The sequence below is a fragment of the Panthera tigris genome, chromosome D3 (genome assembly GCF_018350195.1).
Source record: "Panthera tigris isolate Pti1 chromosome D3, P.tigris_Pti1_mat1.1, whole genome shotgun sequence".
Lineage (NCBI taxonomy): Eukaryota > Metazoa > Chordata > Mammalia > Carnivora > Felidae > Panthera > Panthera tigris.
Window position 1 is genome coordinate 6,099,028 of NC_056671.1, and position 27,969 is coordinate 6,126,996.

The 27,969-nt window shown below is 44.0% G+C and overlaps 1 protein-coding gene across 7 annotated transcripts; it reads right to left on the reverse strand.

Moving 5' to 3' along the window:
• Positions 1 to 79: 79 nt before the first annotated feature.
• Positions 80 to 27,930, reverse strand: TCTN2 (tectonic family member 2). Of its 7 annotated transcripts, none has more exons than XM_042961522.1 (19): positions 27,745 to 27,930; positions 27,507 to 27,614; positions 26,949 to 27,025; positions 25,912 to 26,107; positions 23,771 to 23,839; positions 22,493 to 22,593; positions 17,364 to 17,560; positions 16,805 to 16,931; positions 15,632 to 15,773; positions 14,061 to 14,126; positions 12,144 to 12,278; positions 11,824 to 11,901; positions 8,595 to 8,675; positions 7,968 to 8,079; positions 4,836 to 4,942; positions 1,806 to 2,019; positions 919 to 1,044; positions 681 to 769; positions 80 to 283 (listed from the first exon to the last, which is right to left on the reverse strand). In XM_042961522.1, exons 1-19 carry the CDS (start codon positions 27,824 to 27,826, stop codon positions 180 to 182), a joined length of 2,211 nt encoding a protein of 736 aa, XP_042817456.1. In that variant the 5' UTR covers positions 27,827 to 27,930; the 3' UTR covers positions 80 to 179. The 7 variants fall into 7 exon arrangements, with proteins under 7 accessions (XP_042817456.1, XP_042817457.1, XP_042817455.1 ...); XM_042961523.1 differs by having other exon boundaries at positions 1,806 to 1,965; positions 26,937 to 27,025; XM_042961521.1 differs by having other exon boundaries at positions 26,937 to 27,025.
• Positions 27,931 to 27,969: the final 39 nt, after the last annotated feature.

Here is a 27,969-nt window from a genome sequence, read left to right on the forward strand (position 1 = left end):
CTGCATTGCTCTGCACATCTGGATAGTTACATGTGTGGATTAAATTCGCAGTGCACTTAAGAAAAATTTGCTACAAAAATAAAGCGCTGCATTTATTATAATTTTACAGAGAGGTACACAGAAGTACAACCAATCACTGAAGTCTGTGGTCTGCAAGAAGTCAGATGGTAGCTGAAATTTCACACTTGGCATGTTCTGGCCCAGGGGCTACTGAGGAACACAGCTAACATGAAAAACGATACCAATAGTAAGCCCTTGGCCACGCACTGAGAATAAGGCTCCCCTGCAAAAAAAATGAATGAAATGAAGCAAAATTCTTACTTCTGAACTTTTTTGGTAATTATTTAGGTAGAAGTAAACCAAAACAATAATAGCGATAATTTCTGAGTGGTAACCTTACTGGTAATTTTTTTTTAACTTTTTTCTATGCGTTTTAAGTTTTCTGTGACACATTTTTTTTTAATATTATGGGGGCACCTGGGTGGCCCAGTTGGTTAAGCGTCTGACCCTCGATTTCAGCTCAGGTCATGATCTCACAGTTCGTGAGGTCAAGCCCCGAATCGGGCTCTGCGCACCGACAGCGTAGAGCCTGCTCAGGATTCTCTCTCTCTCTCCCTCTCTCTTTTCCCCTCCCCCACATTACATAATGATAACCATTCCAGAAATCTGCTTTACCCTACCTTGATAATACCGGGTCACAGGATATAGAAGTTGTGGCCAACACACTTCATTTCTGTTACAGTCATACTCTGTAAAATTGATCTGGAATCTACAAAACATTTTAGAAGATTACAGTAGGTACAACAAAGCACGCTTTTGATGAGATGCATCAAAACCTGATGAAAGAAATAAACTTATTTTCCAGTATATATTTTTCTGCTTCCTAATAACATCAACTTAGGTTGCCAACCGGTTTACCTTGTTGGTGGACGGGGTAACTGTGCAGGTATCTTAATAAACTGGACGGACGCACTGACAGGGAAAAGGTCGGCCTTATCTTCGCAAGTAAGCCCACACTGGAACTGCCAGTTCACTAAGGAGAGCCTGGGAGGAAAAGATTTGCAGGTAACACATCCACCAATCGTTTCTAATCTGTTAAGAGCATCAGGTAACTGACAGCAACAATATAAATTGGGATTCTCTTTAAAAACGTTCAAATTCTAGTAATTTGTCCCCCTCTTTGGATGATGTAAAATTTCTAATAGCACAGAGAGAGGAGCACCTCAAAGGCCGATCACCCAGCTACAGTAATAAACAATAGGAGAATAAGAACAACAGCTAACCATTTGGGAGGATTTTCCAAGTGCAAGGCGCAGTACGAAGGCGCCTTTATACGTGTCACATGTCACGTGCACACGCACCGCGTCATTCTTAGCAGAGCACTACCGGGTGTGTCTGGTGGTTAACGTCCGCCGTTGCTGCCTATCCAGCATCCCCCCTTTGCTCTTGTTCCGGCACCCGCACCCAACTCCCCTTTGGGAGACGCCCTCCCCATCATGTACCCCAGTGGATTATTACTTTCACGGATTTCAACTGTGCTCAGCACAAAGCACCCCTTGCTCATCTCTGTCCCCCCAAGAGACCCCGCAGAATCCCTCACACACAGCTTCACAAATACTTGTGAGAACAAGTTACCATTACACACACAGTGGATACATATTCCATTTATACATATACTCCCGTGGCTAATATTTGCAATTTGTAAATACACGATCAGACTGTAAATTGGCATTTCTCTGTTCTTCGGAGCACTCTCAACTTTACTGACTCTCTCCAAACGACACTTATCCAAGATGCAATCAAACCTTGTCTCTATGCCAAGTATCTCCTGCTGAGTAATCCCTTCCACTGCACCAGCATCTGAGCTGAGGATGCGGACGTTGAGCCGGGCAGGAATATCCGTGCAGATGCCATTCACACTAACCGATGGGTCTGCCCCTGTGTCTGTGTCGGGGGCATCTGCGCCTACAGAGATGTCAAGCGGTGCATTTTGGAAAGAATAATTTAGTAACGGTTTTCCTACAATGTCATGATGCAGGGGGAGAAAACAGGAAACGTTATTAGATAGCAATCACATTACTGCATCTTTCACCTCTAATAACTGTGTTATCCATTGAGTTCAAAACTTTTCCTTGTAAAGCCAGTCACTGGAACCTTAAAGTCCCGGACCCACGGGGGCGCCTGGGTGGCTCAGTTGGTTAGGTGTCCGACTCTTGATTTCGGCTCAAGGTCACGATCTCAGTTTGTGAGATCGAGCCCCAACGTCGGGCCCTGTGCCAACAGTGCAGAGCTTGCTTGAGATTCTCTCTTTCCCTCTTTCTCTGTCTCTCTCTCTCTCTCTCTCTCAAATAAATAATTTTTTAGTGAAAAAACTCAACTTAATAATAAAATCCTTGACCCACATAATAAAGCCATAAATCCTGATTCAGTTCCCAAGCTCCAAGCTCCCCCAGAGTTTTAGCAGAAATACCACACAATTGCAGTAAGATGCCACAAGACAAAGGGCATGCTGTCACTGCTCTCGTAAAAGCTGTGTACGACATTTGAAATGCAGCTAACGACTTTAGTTAGTAAGGATTAAGTAGTTCGGAAGCAATTTCCTAATGTGTTGTCATAGAGTAACACACATGGAAGAGAATAGAACTGAAGAGGAAATCAACTTTCATTCATCTTGAAAACCAGCCCTCGGGAAAAGCAGCGAGGTGGATTACAGGAGGGGTGGCGGGTGGTGACACCGTGTTTTTATGACATCCAATTTCCTCCTCCTCGATGCGCGCATTCAGCGTCACTTCTCTTCTGCTCATCAACCAGGACCAGGGTTGATTTGGGCTTACGTGTGACAGAGAAGCTAACTGCTTCCACCTTGAAGGCAACAAAATGCCATCACCTCCGCTTTCTTACCTAACCACCTTGGGTTCTCGGTCTTGAAACCTGCCACACGTTCCGCTTCTCAGGTGCTTTCCTGACCCCCTCCCTCCATCCCTCGGGCAGTCCACAGCCCATCCAGCCGGCCTAGGTGGCAAAGCCCAGGAGTTGACAAGATTCTGTTTCCAGATGAGGATCCAACCCGGGGTCTAGTGGCTGGAGCATGGGACATGGCCCCATGGCCCCCGGGACCCCTCCCAAAGTCAGAGAGTGATATGGGCACATCGAGCCCACAGACATGACGTGATCCCTCACCGCCCACAGAGGGGAGGGGGTCGGGGATCATAATGATCCAGACCGAATCACAACGGGTGAGAAGAGCACAGGCAAGTGTCTGGATGGTTCTTTGTGCGAATTCCAGCCCGCTGAGCCGAAGCGACCGAAGGTGGTAAGGTAAGGCGTGCAGGACGCAGAGAGCTGCTTACACCGGCCAGGCAGAGGGGAGGGGTGCAGCCGCACCCGCAGCGACAGGAGGGGACTTAGGAAAGCGGGTACTGCAGAGCCGGTTAGCTCCCTCTGGCCCCAAAAGGCAACCCGTCAATGAGAGCAACAGAAGAAGCTTTCTTTCTGTTCAGCATATTTACACACTTAAGACCCCCCACGACGTCAGAAAGACTTGCCGCCTGACTTGCCGGCTGCGGAGACAGCAAAGAGGCTGGAACCCCGGCTTTTGGTTCCAGTTCTGCCACCACAAACCGTGGCCTCGAGCTTCTGCACTGACAAGCAGAGCGAGCTGGAGCTCAGTGGCCAGACACACGTATCGGATTCACAGCTGAACTCGGGTGTGCCGTGGCAAGCTAGCGTGGCTCACCGCTGCTGCCCGTGCCACGCACCTCACCTCCTTGGCCGATCGATCCCCTGCAAGCCCTTCGCTGCAGACACCCCGGCCCGAGTCTTCCTACCTGGCCTGGGTGGTCCCTGCTCTCCTGACCTGCTGCACATTAACATCTTTCTTTTCTAACGGCTCTGTTGGGACACAATTCATATGCCACACAACTCGCCCATTTGAAGTATACAATTCAGTGGTTTTCAGTACACGCACAGAGTTGTACGGCCATCGCCAAATTCCATTTGTAATGCCCCAAAAGAAACCTTGTGCCCATTAGCAGTCACTCCTCGTTTCCTCCCAACCGCCCCCGCCCCTGGCGACCACCAGTGTGTTTTCTGTCTCTACAGATCTGCCCATTCTGGGCATTTCATACACGTGGCATCAGACAGTTCGTGTCCGTTTGTGTCTGGCTTCTTTCACTCAGCATCACGTTCTCAATCATCTTATTTTCTTTTAGGTTAACAACATTGCTTTGATAAATTAAAAAGTCCGTTCTCATCTGCCTACATCCCTGGCGGTCAAAAACAGCAATGCAAACTGAAATGCGCTGAAAAGCTTCAACACTCATTTAGACTTCCTTTTACAAAGACTTAGCTCATAAAACAACTGGGCAGTTTGAACTTCATGTGGCTTTTCTCTTAAACAAAAATGGTGGGGCGCCTGGGTGGCTCAGTTCGTTGGGCGTCTGACTCTTGATTTCAGTTCAAGTCATGATCTCACAGTTCGTGGGTTCGAGCCCCATGTCAGGCTCTGCGTTGAACACAAAGCCTGCTTGGGATTCTCTCTCTTCCTCTCTCTCTGCCCCTCTCCCACCAGCACACATGCTCACTCGCGCTCTCTCTCTCTTTCTCTCTCTCTCAAAATAAATAAATAAACTTAAAAAAAAAAGGGGGGGGCATCGTTAATAAGAGGTAAAAGATGTGAAGAGCCTGCTGGCTAGAGAATTAACCTCTAAAAACAAACGTCATTTGAGCCACAGCAAAGGAAGAGCTGCCGTGTGGGGCTCCCACACACGCAGGGCTCGCACTACGTAGTCATAGCAACAAGTTACATGCTGCACATCTATGCAGCTTTGACTTACGTATTATTTCGACCCAGCCATCGCTAGGATCGTTGTAATTGGAGTTGCCTCTCATTGCAACATGAGTTGCTTGTATTAATGAATCAAGTAGTTCAACAGCATTCTCCCTGCAAAAGAGTAAGACATTTCTCAGCACATGACCGGTGGGTCTCATCCTGAAGTCCTTTCGAGGGAGTATCTAGGTTGTGCTTGCTGGGTGCCTAAATAAAAATGTGCCAGAGGAACTGGCATTAAAAGCTGGCTGGGTGTCTTTGTTCTCTCTCTCTCTTTTTTTTTTTAATGTTTATTTATTTTTGAGAGAGACGAGAGAGCAAGCAGGAAAGAGACAGAGAGAGAGGGAGACACAGGCTCTGAGCTGTCAGCACAGAGCCGGACTCTGGCTCGAACTCATGAACTGCGAGCTCGTGACCCGAGCCAAAGCCAGACACTTAAATGACTGAGCCACCCAGGCACCTCGTGTCTTTGTTCTCTTTGGTGGACCTAAGCCACTTGGGGAGGACATAGAGAAGCGATCTTTCACTTTGGACTTCAAATGTTAGTAACTTATGTTGGTCTCATGTAGTTTATAGACTCCATTGGGTGGTCACAAAAGTTGGGAGGTGGGTAGATCACATATTGAGTTACCAGGATAAATTTATGGGCCGTAGTGATCCAATAGCAAAAAGAACCTTTTAAGTATCTAGCTAGATTTTTGAGCCATAAGATTAAGTGAAGATTAAGAATTAGAGGACGCCTGGGTGGCTGTCGGTTAAGCAACTGACTTTGGCTCAGGTCATGGTCTCAGGTGCACGAGTTCGAGTCTTGCTTCAGGTGAGCTCGAGCCCCATTTTGGGTGAACATGAGCCCCATAACAGGTGAGCCCCGCTTCTCTCTCTCTCCCTTTCTCTCTCTCTGACCCTTGCTCACTTGTGCCCTCTCTCTCTCAAAAAATAAGTACATACATACATACATACATAAAATAAAACAAAAATAAAATAAAATAAAATAAAATAAAATAAAATAAAATAAAATAAATAAATAAAATAAAATAAAACAGCTTCTTTAAAAAAAAGAATTGGAACTTAGCATCCTTCCTTTCTGGCAATGTCATTGACAGGTAAAAACCTTATAAACTGCAGGAGAGAGCCTTCTATCCCATAATCAAGAGCCTCTGCTGGTAAGTGATACCCGCAGTCTACTTCCTGTCTAGGGCCTCCCCCATCTTTTCCCATGTAGTTCCCAAAGAACTACACTACTTGGGATGTGTTACAGACAAAATGGGTATAAGGATACATGCAATAAAAACCACAATGAGGGGCACCTGGCTGGCTCAGTCAGTTAAGCATCAGACTTTGGTTCAGGTCATGATCGCATTGTTCGTGAGTTTGAGGCCTCCATCGGGCTCTGTGCTGTCAATGCAGAGCCCATTTCAGACCCTCTGTCTCCCTCTCTCTCTGCCCCTCCCCTGCACATGCGCTAGTACTCTCTCTCTCTCTCTCTCTCAAAAATAAATAAACATTAAAAAAAAAAATGTTAAACCCACAATGAGATATTTCTTCATACCTACTAAGATGATACCTATCAAAAAAACAGAAAATCGGAGAGCACCTGGGTGGCTCGTAGGTTAAGCGTCCAACTTCAGCTCAGGTCACGATCTCGAAGTTTTTGAGTTTGAGCCCCGCGTCGGGCTCTGTACTGACAGCTAGGAGCCTGGAGCCTGCTTCGGATTCTGCGTCTCCCTCTCTCTCTGCCCCTCCCACACTCATGCGCGCACGCTCGTTCTCTCCTCTCTCTCTCTCTCAAAAATAAACATTAAAAAAATTATTTAAAAAACAGAAAATAGTAAGTGTTGGGAGGATGTGGACAAATTGGAACCCTCTTACATTGCTGGTAGAAATATAAAATGGTGCAGCCACTGAAAATAATGCAGTGGTTCCTCAAAAAATGTAAGCATAGAATTACTCTGTGACCCAGCAATTCCACTCCTGGCTACATGCCCAAAATAACTGAAAGCAGGGAGTCAAACAAAAATGGGCGTGTGAACGTTCATAGCAGCACTATTCACAACAGCCAGAAGGTAGAAAGAACTCAAATGTCCATTCACAGATGAACAGATAAACAAATGTAGTGCAGCCGTACAATGGAGTATGACTCAGCCACAGAAGGGAGCCCAGCACTGACACCTGCTACAACATGAATGAGCCTCAAAAATACTAAGCTGAGTGAAAGAAGCCCGACACAAAAAGTCACCTATCGTACAATTCCATTGATATGAAATGTCCAGAAGAGGTAACTCCCTAGAGATTGGTGGTTGCCAGTGGCTGGAGGAAGGGGGAGGGGGAATGACGGTTAGTGGGCACGGGCTTCCTTCTGCAGAGATGAAAATGTCTGGGAACTAAATAGGGGTGGTGATTACACAACATCATAAATGCACCAAATGTCACTGAATTATTTACTATAAAATATTAATTGGGGGCGCCTGGGTGGCTCAGTCGGTTAAGCGTCCGACTTCAGCTCAGGTCACGATCTCACGGTCTGTGAGTTCGAGCCCTGCGTCGGGCTCTGGGCTGATGGCTCGGAGCCTGGAGCCTGCTTCCGATTCTGTGTCTCCCTCTCTCTCTGCCCCTCCCCCGTTCATGCTCTGTCTCTCTCTGTCTCAAAAATAAATAAACGTTAAAAAAAAATTTTTTTTTAAATATTAATTGTATTATATTCACCTCAATTTAAAAAAAAAAAGAATGCATTTGCATATCTATTAACACACTTTCCAAATGCCACCCAGACAAGTGCAAGGTTCTTTATACACCACGTAACAAGTATTCTTTGAATGTTAACCACCCCAATTGTATTTGTCTCCTGGCCTTTTTATACTTCTAGGAGTATTGGGTTCCAATGATGAACAGACTTGAGCAGAGCAACTGCATAAATGTGGATGAAAGGGCTTCAGTCCCAGGGAAGAACTCGATTCCCCCTCTATCAATATTTGAACCAATTGTGAATAAACTGTACTTATTCACTGTCCAGTACCAATTTTACAAAAGCTTTTTATTCGTACTGTAATTTTTCAGTCACGTTGTCTTTACTGTTCGTGCGGTGAATTCGTTTTAAGCAAACCACTCAAAATACAGGAAAATTGGCCAATGATACACTCACCTGAGCTGAGTACAGTTTTCACTGGTCCCAACTTCTAAAAGACATCCAGATAGTGCATTTTCTCCAAATAAAATGGGTTTGAAAGTTGCTGATGTACACAAACCCCTTCCAGCTAGAAAATAAGAAGGTTGTCCTCTTACTATTTTTGCTAAATGAAAGTAAAGAGTTACTTCAAAGTTTTTCTTGGAAAACAGTATGTAGAAATAAAGTTTCCAGTTTTTGAGAACCGAGGTCATTGTCACTCTACTCCCTTCAAAGCTGAACAAAGGAGCCTTTCTGTACCTTGACTGGGATCGGTGGTTTATTCTAAACATGTGAGTTAATGCCTTCTGACAGAAGCAGGTAAGTGCCACCAAGGCACAGGTTTCCCATAGTTCAGAACAAATCTACAGTCGTGTCTCCAGGCAACCACGTATTTAAGTCTCTCTTACAAATGACTAGCTCCTCAGGTGCAAACAGTGTTCAATTTTGAGAAAACGGAGAAGCATGATCTCCCCCATCCCTACCCCCACCGCCGCTAAATAAACCAACAGGAGTTTGAGGTGATTACGTGATTCGATGCAGAATATGGCAATATTTCCAGTTCTAGCTTACCGAAGGGCTAATCGTATTACCAAACCAGATTACCCGATTGCCAAAGGTGCAGAGTCGTCACGTTATTCACCCTGTTGGCATTTAGAGCTCGAACAGGCTTGCCAAGTTGGTAACCTAGACAAACAGAATAATAAGAAGTAGCTAAAGTTAATCTGATACAGCAAGCGTGACCTTGTCAAACAGTATGAAAGAGGAATACACAACACAAGGAAACACACGGAAAAAGCTGTGTCAGAATACAGTTGAGCAGCGCCTGGGTGGCTCAGTCGGTTACGTGTCCGACTTCAGCTCAGGTCACGATCCCACGGTTCATGAGTTCGAGCCCCGCGTTGGGCTTTGTGCTGACAGCTCGGAGCCTGGAGCCTGCTTCCGATTCTGTGTCTCCCTCTCTCTCTGCCCCTCCCCCGTTCATGCTCTGTCTCTCTCTGTCCCAAAAATAAATAAACGTTAAAAAAAAAAAAAATTTGTTAAAAAAAAAGAAAATAAGCTGCGTACTTGACACTTCACCTCTAAAAGCTCTGACATAACATCTCCTGAAATAAAGGATACTCTTCTACAGAACCATGATACCAATATTTCTCCTGAGAAAATTAATAATTCCTTAGAATCAAATCCTATCCAGTTCATACTGCTATTTCCCCTGAAGTCCCCAAAAACATGTTTTAGAGCTGTTTCTACAAACCGGGATGCAACTGGGGTTCACGCGTGGTGTTTGTGCTTCCAACGTCACCTCTCACCACTGGGGAGCAAGCAGCCTCCCCTCCGGCCGCGGTTCGACCCTGCCCGCGTGCACTACCCCCCATGCTCACTTCTGCCCCGTTGGCCTCCCCGGGGCCAGCCCTGCTCTCAGCCCGCACTGGCTGCTTTCCAAGGTACAATCTCCTCCGCACAGCCCACAACAGAAACACGCTGCAGGCAGAACTCTGACTCACTCTGCCTCTCTTCCCGCACTGAGATCAGAACCTGCGCCTACGAGTTCCTTAACGACGGAGAGTTTAGGGGCATGGTCGACATTCTACTTCCCTGAAGCTCCGGAGTACCTGTGCGTAAGCCCCATGCTCCTTTATTCATTTTCTTATATTGTTCTCTGTTGTTTCCATGACCCCGGGCTGTCTTTCCAAGTGAGACAGTGAATTCTTTGAGGAGAGGGCCCATGTCGTGTAGTCTTCCTAAAACCCCTCCTGCCTCACAAAGTGCTGTATATACACAAGCTATTTCACAGACTGATCAGTTCTGGCTCATAATCAGTTTATTCTTTTTTGACAAGAGCTTCAACATTTTTTCACATGTTCTGATGGTGCTCCTCAGAAATCATGTGAAATTGAATCATGGAATGAAAACCCTTAAATTCCAGCAGCCTGCTAGGAAACCCAACAATATTAATTTATTTTTAATGTTTGTTTATTTCTGAGACAGAGAGAGAGCATGAGCAGGGGAGGGGCAGAGAGAGAGGAAGAGAGAATTCAAAGCAGGCTCACGCTGTCAGCACAAAGCCCGATGTGGGGCTCGAACCCACAAACTTCGAGATCACGACCTGAGCCAAAGTCGGACATTCAACCGACCAAGCCACCAAGGTGCCCCGAAACCCGACAATAAAATCCAAAACCCCACATTAACAAGTACACTAAAACCTCATTAAAAAAAAAAAAAAAAAAAAAAAAAATATATATATATATATATATATATATATATATACACACACACACACACACATATATACACACACACACATAGGGATGCTTGGGTGGCTCAGTCAGTTAAGCGTTGGACTCCCGATTTCAGCTCAGGTCATGATCTCACAGTTTCTGAGATCGACCCGCACATCAGGCTCCACACTGACAGCACAGAGCCTGCTTGGGATTCTCTCTCTTTCCCTGCCCTCCACCTCCACTCTCACATGCTTTCTCTTTCCCTCAAAATAAATAAATAAATTTTAAAAAATATATATGTAAAATAGATCATGCATTATTATTAAATCAATATGTACAAATATTGAAAATCATGCAAACTAAAAAGTTATTTAAAAGTAAAAAAGTTTTGAAAATAAATAGGGGAGTCTGCGAGTCGCTTAAGTGTCCAACTTCGGCTCAGGTCATGATCTCACAATTCAAGAGTTCGATCCCCACCTCAGGCTCTCTGCTGTCAGCACAGAGTCTGCTTCAGATCCTCTGTCCCCCTCTCTCTGCGCCTCCCCTGATCTCAAAAATAAACATACATACATACATAAAAATAACCAATAAATAAAAGTAAAAAAATGTGTTCCTTCATGGTTACTTACTGCCTGATTAAGAATAGTAAAAGGAGGGACAAATTTTTTAAAAACAATGATAGTTTATCCATCCAACATATACTTACTGAACACCTACTATGGTTCAAGTCAGTGCTGTCCAATAAAAATACAATGCAGGCCACATATGTGATTTTTAAATATGACATATTTTTAGAATTTTTTAGACATTAAAAATTTTTTTCTAGTAGCCCCATTAAAAAAAAGAGAGAAAAAGGAGATGAAATTAATTTGAAGAATGTATTTTATTCAACTCAATATATCCAAACATTATCATGTCCACATATGCCGCTGGCCACATTGCAAGTGCCTAGCAGGTGGGCGTGACTAACAGCTGATACATTGGACCTGCAGTTCTCCTTACTGTTTTAAATTTCTTATGTTTATTTATTTTTGAGAGAGGCAGAGAGAGACAGAGCGTGAGCAGGGGAGGGGCAGAGAGAGAGGGAGACACAGAATCCGAAGCAGGCTCCAGGCTCTGAGCTGTCAGCACAGAGCCCGATGAGGGGCTTGAACCCACAAACCTGAGTTGACGTCAGACGCTTAAGCGACTGAGCCACCTGGGTGCCCCTCTCCTTACTGTTTTTAAGCGCTAAGGAGGCAACAGCGGATTAAAGAAGCAAACAAATATATAACGAACCAAGTGATGCCATATTTGCACATAATGACAAAACGCACGTGCCTGGAACTTCACAGTCCCCATGAAGTCTCTCCATGGACTCCATCGCGTCTCCATCTATAGCTTCTTATTTCTTAAAAAGCTAATTTTACCAACACTTCAAAGGCATTATACAAACAACAACAACAAAAAACCAAGCTGTTATCAGAAAAAGAATACAGTGTCACAAAAGAGAAAGAGACAGGCTAGAATCACAAACTACAATTGGAGAGAGTTACTTATAATCATCACTGTGGTACAGGAGTATTCAATTAAAATATGTTTGTAGGATCAGTGATTGACATACACTATCTTACCTGGATTTCCAGAAAATTCCTTTTCATCACCACTATTATAGCTTAAAAATTTTACTGTAAATCTCTGTGTCGTGATCCCTAGAAATAAAACACAATACAAAATATAGTGTGTACCATTTTACTAGGGAAAGAAATTATCCCCCACAGTGTCATTTTCTTTATCTTATAATTACATTTTGACATGCAAAAAAAGCCTTTTTTATTAAATCACAATCACAAATAAGAAAAAAGTCTGACTTGGTTTTACACGTAATAATTATGAGAATCTTAAAAAAAAAGTTTTCAACTGAAAACATTCTCACTGCTCTCAACAGATTTACCTTTCTGGTGAGCATTAATTGCTACCCTAATAATTTTGACACTTATTTCGCTGATTGTATTATTATTCCATCTGAAAATATAATGTTCTTCTACATTCACATTTCTGGGGGCCGATCCATTACTTAAAAGTGTTTCTGCAAATAAAAAAAAAAAATTCTGTCATAAATTAACGACCTTGAGCTCAGGTCTATTATTGGTCCCACCGAGTCAGCACTGGCCACCCCCCCACCACAGCATCACAATATCTATCCTTTCCCTTCCATTTCTGTACCCCCGGAGTGTGGCTCATAGTTCAATCCAGAGACGTGCTCAGTAGAATGTTTGTCAAAAATGAAAGGCTAACAGAAGGTCGGCTCCTTAGAAACAGAGGACTGCCGTCTAGTTCACTACTATGTTGTAGGTATTTGCTAAGATTCGATGAATGAATAAATTTGAGAATTACAACATACTGCAGAGAAATACAAATATCCTTAACAAAAATCCTGATGACATTAGCCAAACTCTGAATCATTTGTTTGGCTGCATTAAAACGGCAAAGTTTAATTATCAAAAAGAAAAAAAGATGAAACTTAACAGAAGACCATGGGGGAAGGGAAGGGGAAAAAAAAAACAGTGACAAACTGAGAGGGAGACAAACCATAAGAGACTCTCAAAAACAGACCACAAACTAAGGATTGATGGAGGGAGGGCGGGGGATGGGGAGGGGAAAACGGGTGATGGGCACTGAGGAGGGCATTTGTTGCAATGAGCATTGGGTTTTATATGTAAGCGATGAATCACGGGAATCTACTCCGGAAGCCAAGAGCACACTGTATACTCTGTATGTTTGCTACCTTGACAATAAATTATATTTTTAAAAAAGAAGAAGAAGAAAAAAGAAACGAGTAAGAGAAAGGCTAAGGCAAGAAAAAAAAGAAAGAAAGGAAAGAGGGGCACCCGGCTGCCTCAGTCAGTAGATCGTGTCACTCTTGAGCTCAGGGTTGTGAGTTCAAGCCCCATCTTGGATGTGGAAATTGCTTAAAATAAAAAAGTCTTTAAAAAATTCTTTTTTTAAAGAAGGGGCACCTGGGGCGCCTGGGTGGCTCAGTCGGTTGGGTGTCCGACTTCAGCTCAGGTTATGATCTCACAGCTCCTGAGTTGGAGCCGTGCGTCGAGCTCTGTGCTGACAGCTCAGAGCCTGGAGCCTGTTTCGGATTCTGTGTCTCCCTCTCTCTCTCTACCCTCCTCAGCTCATGCTCTGTCTCTCTCTGTCTCAAAAATAAATAAATGTTAAAAAAATAAAAAATAAAAAAAATAAAGAAGGGGCACCTGGGTGGCTCAGTTGGTTAAGCATCTGACTCTTGATTTCGGCTCAGGTCATGATCTTCCGAGCATGAAATCGAGTCCCACGTCAGGCTCAGCAAGGAGCACAGAGCCTACTGGGGACTCTCTCTCCCTCTCTCTCTGCCCCTCCCCGACTTGCGTTCACTCTGTTTCTCTCTCTAAATAAATAAACAAATAACCTTAAAAATAAATAAAAATAAAAATATAAAAATATATATAAATATATATATATATAATAAATAAATAAATAAAAATAAATAAATAAAAATAAAAAGGAAAAGAGAACAAGAAACATAAATGTTGGTTCCCTGGAAAACATTTTCGAAAAGGTTCACAGAGCCTGAAAACTGGCAGGGACACTGGAGCCCCCACAGCTCGGGACTAGGCAACTGGCTCCAGGGCACAGATACCGCTCCGCAGCAAAGCAAGATGGAACAGGGAACAAACAGAATGTGGAACAGACAAAGTTCTAATTGCTGTGAACCTCCTTAAATTCTTAATAAAAACATATTTACTCTAAGACTCTATACTCCTTACAAGAAATGACACACATATTTCTGTAGAAGTGATGTAAAAGCGTGACGTTAAATTACCTGTCCTGGTGATGAACTTGTCTGGGTCGGTTGCTTCCTCATAGATTACTCTTGGTGTAACGATGCCTGAAAAGATACAGAAATTAACTTCACAGGACTACCTGGCCCAACACGATCACATTTACTTATTGAAAGCGAGAGCTAATCAAGCAAATACGATAACTGCGCCTGACCCGTGTGCCAGCTACAAAACTCTCCCACTCCCCAGACGCCACCAAATAGGAATCCCACTGTTCTTGGCATCTGATAACAACGGAGGAGGAGGATCCAAAGTCAGTGATCATAATCCTGAGAGCCACTCTCCTATAGGAACAAAGAGGCGGTCCACGACCGGGCGGAGTGTAACAGGAGCGCTCGCTTAACAAGCGGCTTGGAGCTTCCTCAGAAAGTTAAATCACCACGTGACTCGGCAATGCCACTGGCAGGTGCAGCTCCAGGAGAAACGCAAGCCTGTGCTCACACAGACACCTGCACGCGAGTGTTCAGAGCAGCTCTCCCGCGGTCGCCGAAAGCTGGAAACCCAAATGCCTGGCAAAGGACGAACGGATAACACACGTGGCACAGATATCCATGCGATGGAATATTGCCCAGCCATAAACACGGGTGACGTTCTGGTCCGTGCCACGGCGGCTACGCCTTGAAGATGTGGCGCTAAGTGAAAGAAGCCAGACATAAAAGACCACGTAGTGTAGGATTCCTTTGTTACGGGAATTCCAGAACAAGCAAATCCATAGAGATGGAAAGGAGGGTAATTAATGGTCCCTAGGGGTCAGGGCACGGGGAGGAAGAAGAGGCTGTTGGTGGGTACGGGAAGGGGAGGGGTGTCCTTTAGGGGGAGGAAATGTTTTAGAACTAGACAGAGGTGATGGTGGCACAGCATTGTGTATGTACTAAATGCCACTGAATTGTACACTTCAAAATGGTTGACTTTAGGGGCACCTGGGTGGCTCAGTTGGTTAAGCATCTGACTCTTGATTTCAGCTCGGGTCGTGATCTCACAGCGGTTCACGAGATCGAGCCCCACATTAGGCTCTGCACAGTGCGGAGACCGCTTGGGATTCTCTCTCTTCCTCTCTCTCTCTCAGCATAATATAAATAAAAATAAACATTTAAAATGGTTGATTTTATGTTATGTGAATTTTGCCTCAATTTTTATTTATGTATTTCTTTAGTGTTTATTTATTTTTGCGAGAGAGAAACAGAGGGAGCACGGGAGAGGGGCAGAGAGAGAGGGAGACACAGAATCGGAGGCAGGTTCCAGGCTCTGAGCGGTCAGCACCAAGCCCGAGGCGGAGCTTGAAATCACAGACTGCGAGATCGTGACCTGAGCCGAAACCAAGAGTCAGACGCTTAACCGGCTGAGCCACCCAGGCGTCCCTCAATTTTTAAAGAAGAACTAATATGCAATGTGCTATCCTATGGAACGGGACTTTTTCTGAAGAAAACGCTTTCTTCGACGGACAGCTGAAATATTTTAAATTGACCCAGTAGAAGTGATTTATACTCTCATGAGATCACGGTTTCTGTCGACACCCGGGTCTGTGTTCTTTTTGCAAACCACCGCGACGTACCTCCCAGCACACCATTCTTGATCTTGGCATTGATAATACCATCTCGTTCCTGGGATACTTCCAAACGAGTGGCGCACTGCACATCGAAATTCTGAAGGAAAGCCACCGGTGCGTTCTGTAGGCACTGCCCAGCCAGGGACACCTGAGGGTGAGGGAGAATCCCAACAGGGCTGTGACTTCTCTTCGAATCATAAAATACCAACCAACATCTCACGCAAGCGCTCTTTCTGCGGCCTGCTCCTACCGGTGGCTTAGTTTCAGTAACGACTAGTTCACTCACTAGATGACCAACGAAGAAAATGATCTGGTTAATCTGCTACACAAAGTCTGGAAGCTTTGTCACAATAAGTATTATTTAACGAAAACAAAGAAAATTCCCTGCTCTGCTCCATTGACTTTGCAGAAACATGATTATATTCAACTTCATTTTCTCTCCCTCATGACAACCATACTTTTGTTAAAACTGTAAAAAATGGATTCCTTGAACAGTGAAGAGAGACGATTTGGACTCCCGTGTTTTCTTTCCACAAATGCTTTTTTCCTCGTGATTTTGGACTTAAAAAAATATTTTGGGGCACCTGGGTGGTTCAGTCGGTCGAGCATCCGGCTTCCACTCAGGTCATGATTTCACAGTTCGTGGGTTCGAGTCCTGCATCAGGCTCTGTGCTGACAGCTCAGAGCCTGGAGCCTGCTTTACACTCTGTGTCTCCCTCTCTCTCTCTGCCCCTCCCCTGCTCGTACTGTCTCTCTCTCTCTCTCCAAACTAAATAAAATATTTTTAAAAATAAATAAAAAAATAAAGATTTCACACAAAGCTCTATATAGCCTTGAGATATTTTTCAAAATCTCTGGAATATTACATTAGATTATATACTTATAGCTTACAAGAAATTGGCTGTGAAACTAACAGAAGTGCAGAATGGTAGTTATTTCCGTGGAAATTTATAGAATTTGTTTTGGTTGGTAAGTTCACTCTGAGATTTAGCAACGACAGTGGTTAATTTAAGAGAGACTATTAAAAATAAAATCCACAGACCAGAAAGAGTTGAGTACCTGGAAAGTCCACAGGAGAAATAACTTAGGACGAGATTTTTAACAGCAGTGTAAGTCAAATTAACAACAGGAGGGGAAAATTTGTAAAAGGCCCTAGCATGTTCAAATTGAAATTCTTACCTGCGGAATGGTAAAATATGCCTTGTCGACAGTCATGATTGGATCTCCTTGTTTGTAACCGAAGTCTGAGAAGTCTCTCAGATCAGTATGCAGATACACTTCGGCGGAAGCCTGTGGCCTAGAGGAACTGTAAATCGATGAGGATTATCGCTACTCCTTCTGGCCGGTATCTGCTAAAAACAATTCTTCTTGCATTTTCTTTTTTTTACTTTTTTAATTACAAAAATATTTGTACTAAAAGCCAAAAAGCCGTACACTGGAAAGTGGTTAGCGGTTCATTTTATGCTCCGTGAATTTTACTTCAATGATAATAATAATAAAGTTGTAAAATTTCAACATGACAGAAAGGTACCAGAAAGAAACTGAGGTCCCCGTGAGCCCACCACCGGTTTCCCAAACCCAGATAATCACTATTCACCACTGGTGGTAACTGACCAACTTCCTTTGGGTGAGGCCCAATTCTCTCAAAGGCTTAACACAAAACAAAGTCGCTAACGGACATGGAAGACTGAACCTCATGTTGAGGACCTGGGGGGCCCGTGGGGGCCCCAACACGCACACGGAGCCGTGGTAGAAGTAGCCCAGGAAGGGCGAGTTGGCCAGCGGCGACTGCACACACAGGAACGGGAACCAGCCTGGGGCCTCCGGCGCCCCCGGCGCGGAGCACAGCTGGTCAAACAGAGGGTTGACATCGCCTCCAAAAACGCCGGTGAAACAGGCCTCTCTGAACAGTCCTGTGAGATCCGACGAGCATTCCTTGGAAGGAAACGTGAAGGAGCGGTGAGCAGACAGAAGCTTCTGGGGTGCCCGCCACCAGCTCTCAGGGGAAGGGGACGCCACCGAGGAAGATGAAGCAACACAATCGCCATCCAGGCTGCCAGTGCTACGTGGTCACAGAAAGTAAAATCCTGCTAGAATTTCTCTCCTCAGCTCCCCACGAGCCTCCAAGTCAGTAATTTCAGGCCTTCAAGGGAACCACATCCTTACTGGGGACATAGATGTGCCCACAAAAAAACAAAAACAAACAAACAAGCAAAAGTAGGAAGAGAAGAAAATATGGAAGACACTCCAAGTGGGGAATAAAACAGAGTAAACTTCCCTTTTTAATTGTCATCACCATCCAAACCCCTAGCCCAGAGAAACCTAAAGACATCTCGAGTTAGGGCAAACAGTCCGTATTCCCTAAGAAACCTTAAGGCATCGCTGTATTATAACATGACCCAATTAATGTCACCAAGAAGTGACTTCATTCCTGCATTCGGTTCTTCATCCATTTTCTTCCCCATTTCTCAGAGGCCTCAGAGAACTAAAAGTTAAAAATGTCCCGAATCCGGAACCCTCTTGCACTGTTGGTGGGAATGCAAATTGGTACAGCCGCTCTGGAAAGCAGTGTGGAGGTTCCTCAGAAAATTAAAAATAGACCTACCCTATGACCCAGCAGTAGCACTGCTAGGAATTTATCCAAGGGATATAGGAGTACTGATGCATAGGGGCACTTGTACCCCAATGTTTATAGCAGCACTCTCAACAATAGCCAAATTGTGGAAAGAGCCTAAATGTCCATCAACTGACGAATGGATAAAGAAATTGTGGTTTATATACACAATGGAATACTACGTGGCAATGAGAAAAAATGAAATATGGCCTTTTGTAGCAACGTGGATGGAACTGGAGAGTGTGATGCTAAGTGAAATAAGCCATACAGAGAAAGACAGATACCATATGGTTTCACTCTTATGTGGATCCTGAGAAACGTAACAGAAACCCATGGGGGAGGGGAAGGGGAAAAAAAAAAAAAAGAGATTAGAGTGGGAGAGAGCCAAAGCATAAGAGACTCTTAAAAACTGAGAACAAACTGAGGGTTGATGGGGGGTGGGAGGGAGGGGAGGGTGGGTGATGGGTATTGAGGAGGGCACCTTTTGGGATGAGCACTGGGTGTTGTATGGAAACCAATTTGACAGTAAATTTCATATAATAAATAAATAAATAAATAAATAAACATTAAAAAAAATAATAAATAAAAAAAAATGTCCCAAATCCTTTGTTCCCTGACAGTAGGAAAATAACTTTTTAAAAAATTTTTTTCAATGTTTATTCATTTTTGAGAGACAGAGACAGAGCATGAGCGGGGGAGGGGCAGAGAGAGAGGGAGACAGAATCCGAAGCAGGCTCCAGGCTCTGAGCTATCAGCACAGAGCCCGACGCCAGGTTCGAACCCACAGGCCATGAGATCATGACCTGAGCCCAAGTCGGACGCTTAACTGACTGAGCCGCCCAGGCGCCCCGGAAAATAACCTTTAACCAAGAACAATTCAAATTAAAAAATTGATCATGTCCGAAGTGATAAGTAGCAGCTGTCCAAAGACATCACTGACCCAGATACTAAACACTGCCAGGGGCTGGTGCTGTGTATATCGATACCATATACGACAAACACGAAAGAGGTTAGAAACAGGGCACAGCACTGCAGTCTGGAAGAAAGAGGAAGAGAACACCATATGTTTCTATTGATATTGACAGATGATATGCTCTATTCTTAAATTAAATATAATTGTTATTATAAGTGAAATTGTTGGTATGAGAGTTACAATATAAATAAAGGTCCTAAACTTTCCTTTTCTGTTTTGTAAAACCAACCACGATATAATTGCACTCATCCAAAAACAGGAGTGACTGGGGCCACAGTAAATGTGCCTCTTTTGCAACTCTCATTCCTCTTAAGTCTCAAATAAGGATTAAAAATGTGTATTTGAGGAGGGGCACCTTGGTGGCTCAGTCGGTTAAGTATCTGACTCTTGATATCGACTCAGGTCATAATCTCACAGTTTGTGAGTTTGAGCCCCACGTTCGGCTCTGCACTGACAGCACGGAGCCTGCTTGGGATTCTCTCTCTCCCTCTCTCTCAAAATAAATAAATAAATAAACTTTAAAAAAAATTAAATTAAATTAAATTAAATTAAAAAAAAAAAAAAATATATATATATATATATATATATATATGTATGTATGTATTTGACCTGGATCAGGCAACTTTTTCTAGATATGACACTAAAAGCACAAGCAACAAAAGAAAAACTTGATTAATCGAATTTCAACAAATTTAAAAAACTTTTGGGCTTCAAAGGACACCAACAAGAAAGCAGACACCTACACAATGGGAGATGTTTGTCGCAAATCATATACCTGATTTGGGACTAGTATCCAGAAGGTATAATGAATTCTTATAGTTTAACAACAAAAAGACAACCCGATTGAAAAATGGGCAAAGGAGGGAAAGAAATGAGAGCTTTCCCCCTAAGGTCAGGAACACAAGAGAGATGTCCACTCTCACCACAGTTATTCAACATAGTACTGGAAATCCTAGCCTCTGCAGTCAGACAACACAAAGGAATAAAAGGCATCCAGATTGTCCAGGAGGAGGTCAAACTTTCACTCTTTGCAGATGACATATACTGTATATGGAAAACCCAAGAGTCCACCAAAATACTGCTAGAACTGATCCATGAATTCAGCAGAGTCACAGGATATAAAATCAACGCACAGAAATTGGATGCATTCCTATACATCAATAATGAACTGACAGAAAGAGACATCAAGGAATTGACCCCATTTACAACTGCACCAAAAACCATAAAATACCTAGGAATAAACCTCACCAAAGAGGTGAAAAATCTATACACTGAAAACTATATAGGAAGCTTACGAAAGAAATTGAAGAACACACACAAAAAGTGGAAAAATATTCCATGCTCCTGGATTGGAAGAGCAAATATTGTTAAAATGTCAATACTACCCAACGCAATCTACATATTCAATGCAATCCCTATGAAAATAAGACCGGCATTCTTCACAAGAGCTAGAACAAACAATCCTAAAATCTGTATGGAACCAGAAAAGGCCCCGAATAGCCAAAGTAATGTTGAAAAAGAAAACCAAAGCTGAAGGCATCACAATTCCAGACTTCAAGATGAATTACAAAGCTGTCGTCATCAAGACAGCATGGTACTGGCACAAGAACAGACACTCAGATCAACGGAACAGAATAGAGAACCCAGAAATTGACCCACAAACGTCTGGCCAACTCATCTTTGACGAAGCAGGAAAGAATATCCAGTGGAGTAAAGAAAGACAGCCTCTTCAGCAAGTGGTGCTGGGAAAACTGGACAGAGACATGCAGAAAAATGAACCTGGACCACTTTCTTACACCAAACACAAAAATAAACTCAAAATAGATGAAAGACCAAATGTAAGACGGGAAGCCGTCAAAATCCTAGAGAAGAAAGCAGAGAAAAACCTCTTTGCCGTACGACCCAGCAATTGCAGTACGAGGTACCTATGCAAGGGCTACAGGTGTGCTGTTTCGAAGGGGCACATGCACCCCCATGTTTATAGCAGCACTATCGACAATAGCCAAAGGATGGAAAGAGCCCAAATGTCCATTGACGGATAAATGGATAAAGAAGATGTGGTGTATATATATACAACGGAGTATTACTCGGCGAACAAAAAGAATGAAATCTTGCCATTTGCAACAACGTGGATGGAACTAGACGGTATTATGCGAAGTGAAATTAGCCAGACAGAGAAAGACAAATATCCTATGACTTCGCTCATACGGGGAATTTAAGATACAAAACAGATGAACATAAGGAAAGGGAAGCAAAAATAATATAAAAACAGGGAGGGGGACAAAACATAAAAGACTCTTAAATATAGAGAACAAACAGAGGGTTGTTGGAGGGGGTGTGGGACGGGGGATGGGCTGAATGGGGAAGGGGCACTAAGGAATCTACTCCTGAAGTCATTGTTGCACTACATGCTAACTAATTTGGGTGTAAATTAAAAAATAAATTAGTTAATTTTAAAAAATGGGCGAAGGATCTAAAGCGACATTTTTTCAAAGATATAAAAATGGCCAACAAGCACATCAAAAGATGTTCAACGTCATTTGCCACTACGGAAATACAAATCAAAATCACAATGAAATACCACTTCACACCCACCGGGATGGCTATCATCAAAAAGACTGTAACAAACGTAGATGAGGACATGGAAAAAACTGCAACCCTTCTACACTGCTGATGATGCAAACGTAAAAACCATGCAGCCACTTTGGAAAACGGTTCCTCAAAAGGTTAAACACACAGTTCCTATAGGACAGAGCAACTCCACCCCTAGGTAATATATCCAAGAGAAATGGAAACACACGTCCAAACCAAAACTTGCACACAAATGTTCACGGAAGCTTCATTCATAACAGCCAAAAAACGAAAGCAATCCAAGCATCCATCGACTGATGAATGGATTGGCAACATACGGTCTGTCCATGCGACGGAATGTGACTCGGCCATAAAAAGGGACAAAAACAGACACCTGCCACAACGCGGATGACCCTTGGACATTTCGTGGGTTCAAGACCCACACTGGGCTCCACGCTGATGGCACAGAGCTTGCTTGGGATTCTCTCTCTGCCCCTACCCTGCTTGTGCTCTGTCTGTCTGTCTCTCTCTCTCTCAAAATAAATGAATAAACTTAAAAAAAAAAATTAAAAAAAAAAAAAACAATCTACAACACAAAACACAATCTTACTTTTCAAAGCCCATCTATGAAAAAGCTGTATGGGAAACTGTATCCTTTACATGCTATTGGGTATAGTAACCTTTGTACCCGTAATCGAAAAGAGCTTACCTGGTCACAGCAGCAGCGGACGTCACAGGCCCCAGCGGTCAAATTACAAGGACAAGGACCCAGGGGTTGATACACCTGGTTGGGAATAACAGTCACATTCTCTGAAAAGTACAAACGACAGAGAAGTCCAGCCATGAAACACTCTGACAAAGCATTGCCACATTTTTGATACTCGAAAGAAAGCTGAATGATTGTTTTACAAATCACCAGGACCAAATATTACACATTAAGGAATCCCTGAGTTATGCATAAACCCTATCTGGGCCTGTATCTACTACTCCAACAAAAACCCAAATATAGGAAAATATGCTAGTTATAACAAAATGAAGTCACGCTTGACCTTAAAGATAATCATGACTACAATTTACAAGTTAGGATAAAGGTAACGCACTGACTTTATTTTTCAATACACTGAACAATCCTTTTCGTAACACAGACTGACATTACCCATTGACCCCTTCAAATGCGTTACCTTTTCCAGCAGATAAAACCGAAGCCATGAGGACATTTCAGAGACATTATCTGGGGGCCCATTTGGCCGCAAGATTATGTCTAATCGTGCTACCTGCTCAACCTCATGTCCTATCGCACTGCAGACCCAACTCTTTATATCCTGATTCTAGCTCAAGTGTGGAAGTGTGGGGGAAATTAATAATTTTTACATGAATTGGAAAAGGAATACGTCACATTATGTTTCAACCTCCTAATTCAGAATCCAGACAGTAATGTTTCCAGATCCCCTGCGGCAATTTATCAGATAAATTTTACTTTGAAACTTTACTTTTGTCCTCAGATTGGGTACATGTTGAAAAACTACGTAGCACTGGGTGTTGTATGGAAACCAATGTGACAATAAATTTCATATATTAAATAAATAAATAAATAAATAAATAAATAAATAAACAAATAAATAAATAAAAACCGATATAGTGGTTTAAAAAAAAAAAAGAAAAACTACGTAGCAATCACTTATAACAGTTAACTTCAATGACATGACAGTTGAAGCATCTCAAAAACAGCTAATTATGCAGAATTCTATGCTAGAATATAGTAGAACCCCAGTATGTCAATGGTCTCAGGAATAAGGAGAAGGTCTGAGTAACATAGTCTGTTACTCAGGCAAGGGTCTGGCCATCAGTATCATCAAACCAGTGGAATAAAAACAGGGCATTTTAGAATAGGGTTTTACTATGCGATATATAGGTAGGTATCTGTGCATCTACCTATATGTCTCCTACGCCATTTGCTACCTTGATTGTTCCTAGGCGTACCACGTACCTCCCATCTGTCCTTCCGTCCTTGTTCTCGTTCTGATCTCTGTCTGACTGGGTGCAAAATTTTTCATACCTTCATGGGGTCAGAGCGAACATCTCATAACTACCAATACACAGAGTCTAATTTTCCTAAGTTTGGCTATTTATACAAAGACGTTCTGATCTGTTACCTAAATGCAGTCAAGCATATTTTTTAAAAAGAAGAAAAGTCACCACGTTGAATGGTACAGCTACTAATCCTTCCTGTAGATTTTTTTCAGCACCCCCTGAATATTATTTTTTGGCTTTAAATTTTAAGCATTAGAGAATGTTTTTTTGGTTTTTTCTCCCAAAAACAAAACTTTAGACCTTTAAATTGGTCACAGATTCACATGTTCAAAAAACTCAAGAGGAGGCACCTGGGTGGCTTTGTCGGTTAAGCATCTGACTTTAGCTCAGGTCATGATCTCATGGTTCATGGGTTTGAGCCCCGCATCGGGCTCTGTGCTGACAACCAGAGCCTGGAGCCTGCTTCGGATTCTGTGTGTGTGTGTGTGTGTGTGTGTGTGTGTGTGTGTGTGTGTCTCTCTGACCCTCCCCAGCTTGTGCTCTGTCTCAAAATTAAATAAATAAACTTTAAAAAAAAATTTAACGAAAAAAACCTCAAGAGGATCTGAAAAAAGGTACACAGTGAAGTCCTCCCAGCCGGCCCTTCCTGTTCCCACACCACTTGCCCAAATGGCCCTACATGGTTAGCTTCTCAGATAGCCTTCCAGAACTTTCGTATGCAAATATATAGTCTCACTCCATGCTATAAGCACCCGTGTGCGGCTGCTTTTTGCACTTGGTAATAGATCTTGGAGATGTTTCCGCGTAAGCACACTGAAGGCAGGGTGGCCCAATGGATGGCACCGTCTGAACATATCTAACCCTCCTCAACTTCCAAAATCACAAGGGGGATCACAGTGAGGGGATGTGATAAGGGAAGCGACAGTGTGGGAGTCTCAAAATGACAAGTGACAGACCTTCGCTACTGAGGACAAACGCTTCTCCCTTCGTCCCGGGGGACTGCAAAGGCAAGAGTTGCTACGTTGACTGCAGGAGACAGGGAACATGGCGGTGGCACCTATCAAAGTGGACCTTCAACACTGGCACAGCTACATTCTGTCGTTCTTAGAAAACCTGCCGTGTGAACGCGAGAATAACACAAGGCCATTTTCGTGCCCAAAAGCAGACGTGCGCAAAAGATATTTGCTCTATACACCGCACGCTGGAAGTGACTCAGATTCCATCAGTAAGAGACTAGTCAAATACACAACGGTATCTGCACGCGATAGAATATTATGCAGCTATTAAAAAGAATGGGGTGAACCTACATGCATTTATATGGAACTTATTTATTTTTTACCAATTTTTTTAATGTTTACTTATTTTTGAGAGAGGGAGAGACAGAGTGCAAATGGAGGAGGGGCAGAGAGAGAGGGAGACACAGAATCCAAAGCAGACTCTGCAGGCTCCGAGCTGTCATCACAGAGCCCGACGCGGGACTCGAACCCACGAACCGTGAGATCATGACCTGAGCCAGATTCGGACATTCAACCAACAGAGCCACCCAGGTGCCCCCATATGGAATTTATTTCTAAAAGGCATAGAATAGTGAACTGTGTGTTATTAGTGTGTGTATGTATTGTTTTTGAAACAAGAGAATACCACATGCTTCCATAAGCATAAATTAATAGGCTGACACTAGAAAGGGAGCTGGAGGTCCAAAGCTTTCACTGAAAATCTACTGGGTTTTTTTTTGTTTGGTTGGTTTCTTGGTTTCTTTGTTTGTTTTATTTTTGGAAACTCCTTCATTAATCTTTCCCTTGACTTTTTTTTTTGGTTTGGGTTTTAAGATGGAGTCGTAAGAATCAAGACACAGAAACAAACCTCACTCTCTCCCTTTCAGGCAGTCTACAAAGATACAAACGGCACAGCGGAATAACATAGATCCTAATTAAGTGCAATAATACAAAGTAGAAACTTCTAAAGTAAGAAAATTAAACAAAAGGAAAGTAGGCTGAAGAAGGCAACACTGACTCCAGAGCAAAGCGGACAAAGGGCACGGCAGGCACTCAGAACCCGACAGGCAACGTTCGGCGTGAATGTTTGGACGTGACTTGCCTGATGCATTCCGGGCCAAAGAAGAGTTGGCGTAAATCTCCACTCGAATGAGCAGATGTGCTAAACAGGACGAATTGTGAGAGGCCGAAACCAGAAGAGTTTGGACAATACACGGGGGCTCTGAGAAGGGATCTGTCTCGTTAGCGGAACACCCTTGCAGACCCCTCTTCAGCCTCACTGTCACATCCAACGCGCTCTGAAAGGAAAAGTTGCTGCACTTTTTAAGGTGACTCGACCCAGCATGGATAATTATAAGAACACACAATGGAAAACACAGCAAAATTACACAGCTGCCTCAGTTCACTTTACGAAAGGAAAACCGTACGCAAAGCTGCCATCATTCAGCCGGTAAACCTCTGGCGATTCGTAAGCCCTGATTCCTAATCCTCAGTTTAACAGAAAAGCAAGCAAGTCTGATAAATTAACTCAGTTTGTCCAGCATCTTTTTAGTTTTTCTTTTTTATCATCCTATCAGCATATCAGCAGAAGACTAAATACACACATTAAAAACTCAATGAAAAGAGTCCCCAGTTCCTGGGGTGCACGCAGTCGCTTTCTCGTCCATATTTCCATTGCTGATGTCTTGCACATACTAGGCATTCAATAAAACATTTATTGAATGAGAGTTGTTGTTTTTTTTTAAGTAGTCTCCATGCCCAGCATGGAGCCCAGCGCAGGGCTTGAACTCACGAACCGTGAGATCAAGACCTGAGCTGAGGTCAAGATTTCTGAGTCACAGATCCATTTGAAAATCTGATGGAAGCTGGCAACCATCTCATGAGGAAAATGCACACACACATAACGTTACACACAATTTCAGTGAGTTCACAAACTTCTTGAAACCCGTCCAAGGCCCGCTAGCCCTACCGTAAGCACCTCTGGGCTGGAGGGGCGTCTCCTCGATCTGGTAACCCGTAGTCTCACAGTAGTTCCAAGCACAGACAAAACCATACCTTGTCCAACCAAAACAGCACTGCAGAAACACTGAATGTGGGTCTCCGCAGACGCCCCGGGAAAAGTTTTACCTCTGGCCTTACCACACTGGGGGTCACAGTCAAGCTCCAGTCTCCCGTCTCATTGGTCAGCGCTCCACAAGCTGGGGTTGGCAATAAGCCTATGGGGGAGAAGATTAGGATGCAAGGAGGCAGTATTGCCCAGCAGCTAAGGGTGTGCATGCTGGAGTCAGGCTCCCTGGGAGGGAATCCTTTTCCAAGCCTGGGATTGGGCCCTTCACAAGCTGTGCGACTTTGGACAAGTAACAGCCTCTGCGAACTCTCGTGTCTTCATGTGTTACAGACATGAAAGTGTATTACTGTTCTTACTGGGGAAATGCAGTGATGCATGTAAACCACAGGAGACAGGCAGCTCAGTGAACGTGAGCCATTACTGTTCCAGGCTTCCTTTCACCAAGCCTGTCCGTCGGTCCTCTCTGGTCCACAGCACCCCCCCCCCCCCCATTCCTGCTCCCACGCCGACTTTGCAGTGGACAGCGGCTGGGGCCCCAGGGGATGCCACCTCCTGGGATGCCACCTCCTTGGGCGGCGTGGCCCTGGCCCAACCCCCACCCTCCCCACAGGGAGGGCCGGACTCCTTACCCTCCTTGTCCTGCAGCAAGGCCAGGGACACGGTCACATCCTCGGTGCCTCCGACCAGGGAAGCGCTGACCGCAGGGCCGGTCATACGGATGAAAGCAGGGATGAAAACTGGGCGGGAAAGAAGGGGAAGGGCGGAGTTACTAGTTGCAAGGGCACCCGGAGGAGTCCCAAATCTGGCCCGTTAAACGCCTCGTCCCCAACCCACCCGCCCTTCGGGCCCCTGCCCTGCCGTACACACCCAGGTCCCCCCACAGCGGCCTCAGGACGCCCAGCAGAAGGAGAAGCCCCAAGAGCAGAGGGGCCGGCGGCGGCAAGCCCATGCCTGGGGCTCGCGCGGCCCGCTTCACAAACCCGCTCCCGGGCTGGAAGCTGGGACGCTCTGTACGCGATGACTGGGCCCGCGCCGCCCCGCCGCCGCCATCTTGTCAAACCAACCGGAGCTATGGCAACCACCAATCGGCCG

Excerpts from the sequence above, each read along its gene's own strand:
- TCTN2 (XM_042961521.1), bottom strand. The coding sequence starts at position 27,826 with ATGGGCTTGCCGCCGCCGGCCCCTCTGCTCTTGGGGCTTCTCCTTCTG. Across the intron at positions 4,943-7,967 it reads GAAAACTGTACTCAGCTCAG|GGAGAATGCTGTTGAACTAC; the intron begins GTGAGTGTATCA and ends ACTCTTTTGCAG. Across the intron at positions 1,045-1,805 it reads ATACTTGGCATAGAGACAAG|GCTCTCCTTAGTGAACTGGC; the intron begins GTTTGATTGCAT and ends TTTTCCTCCCAG.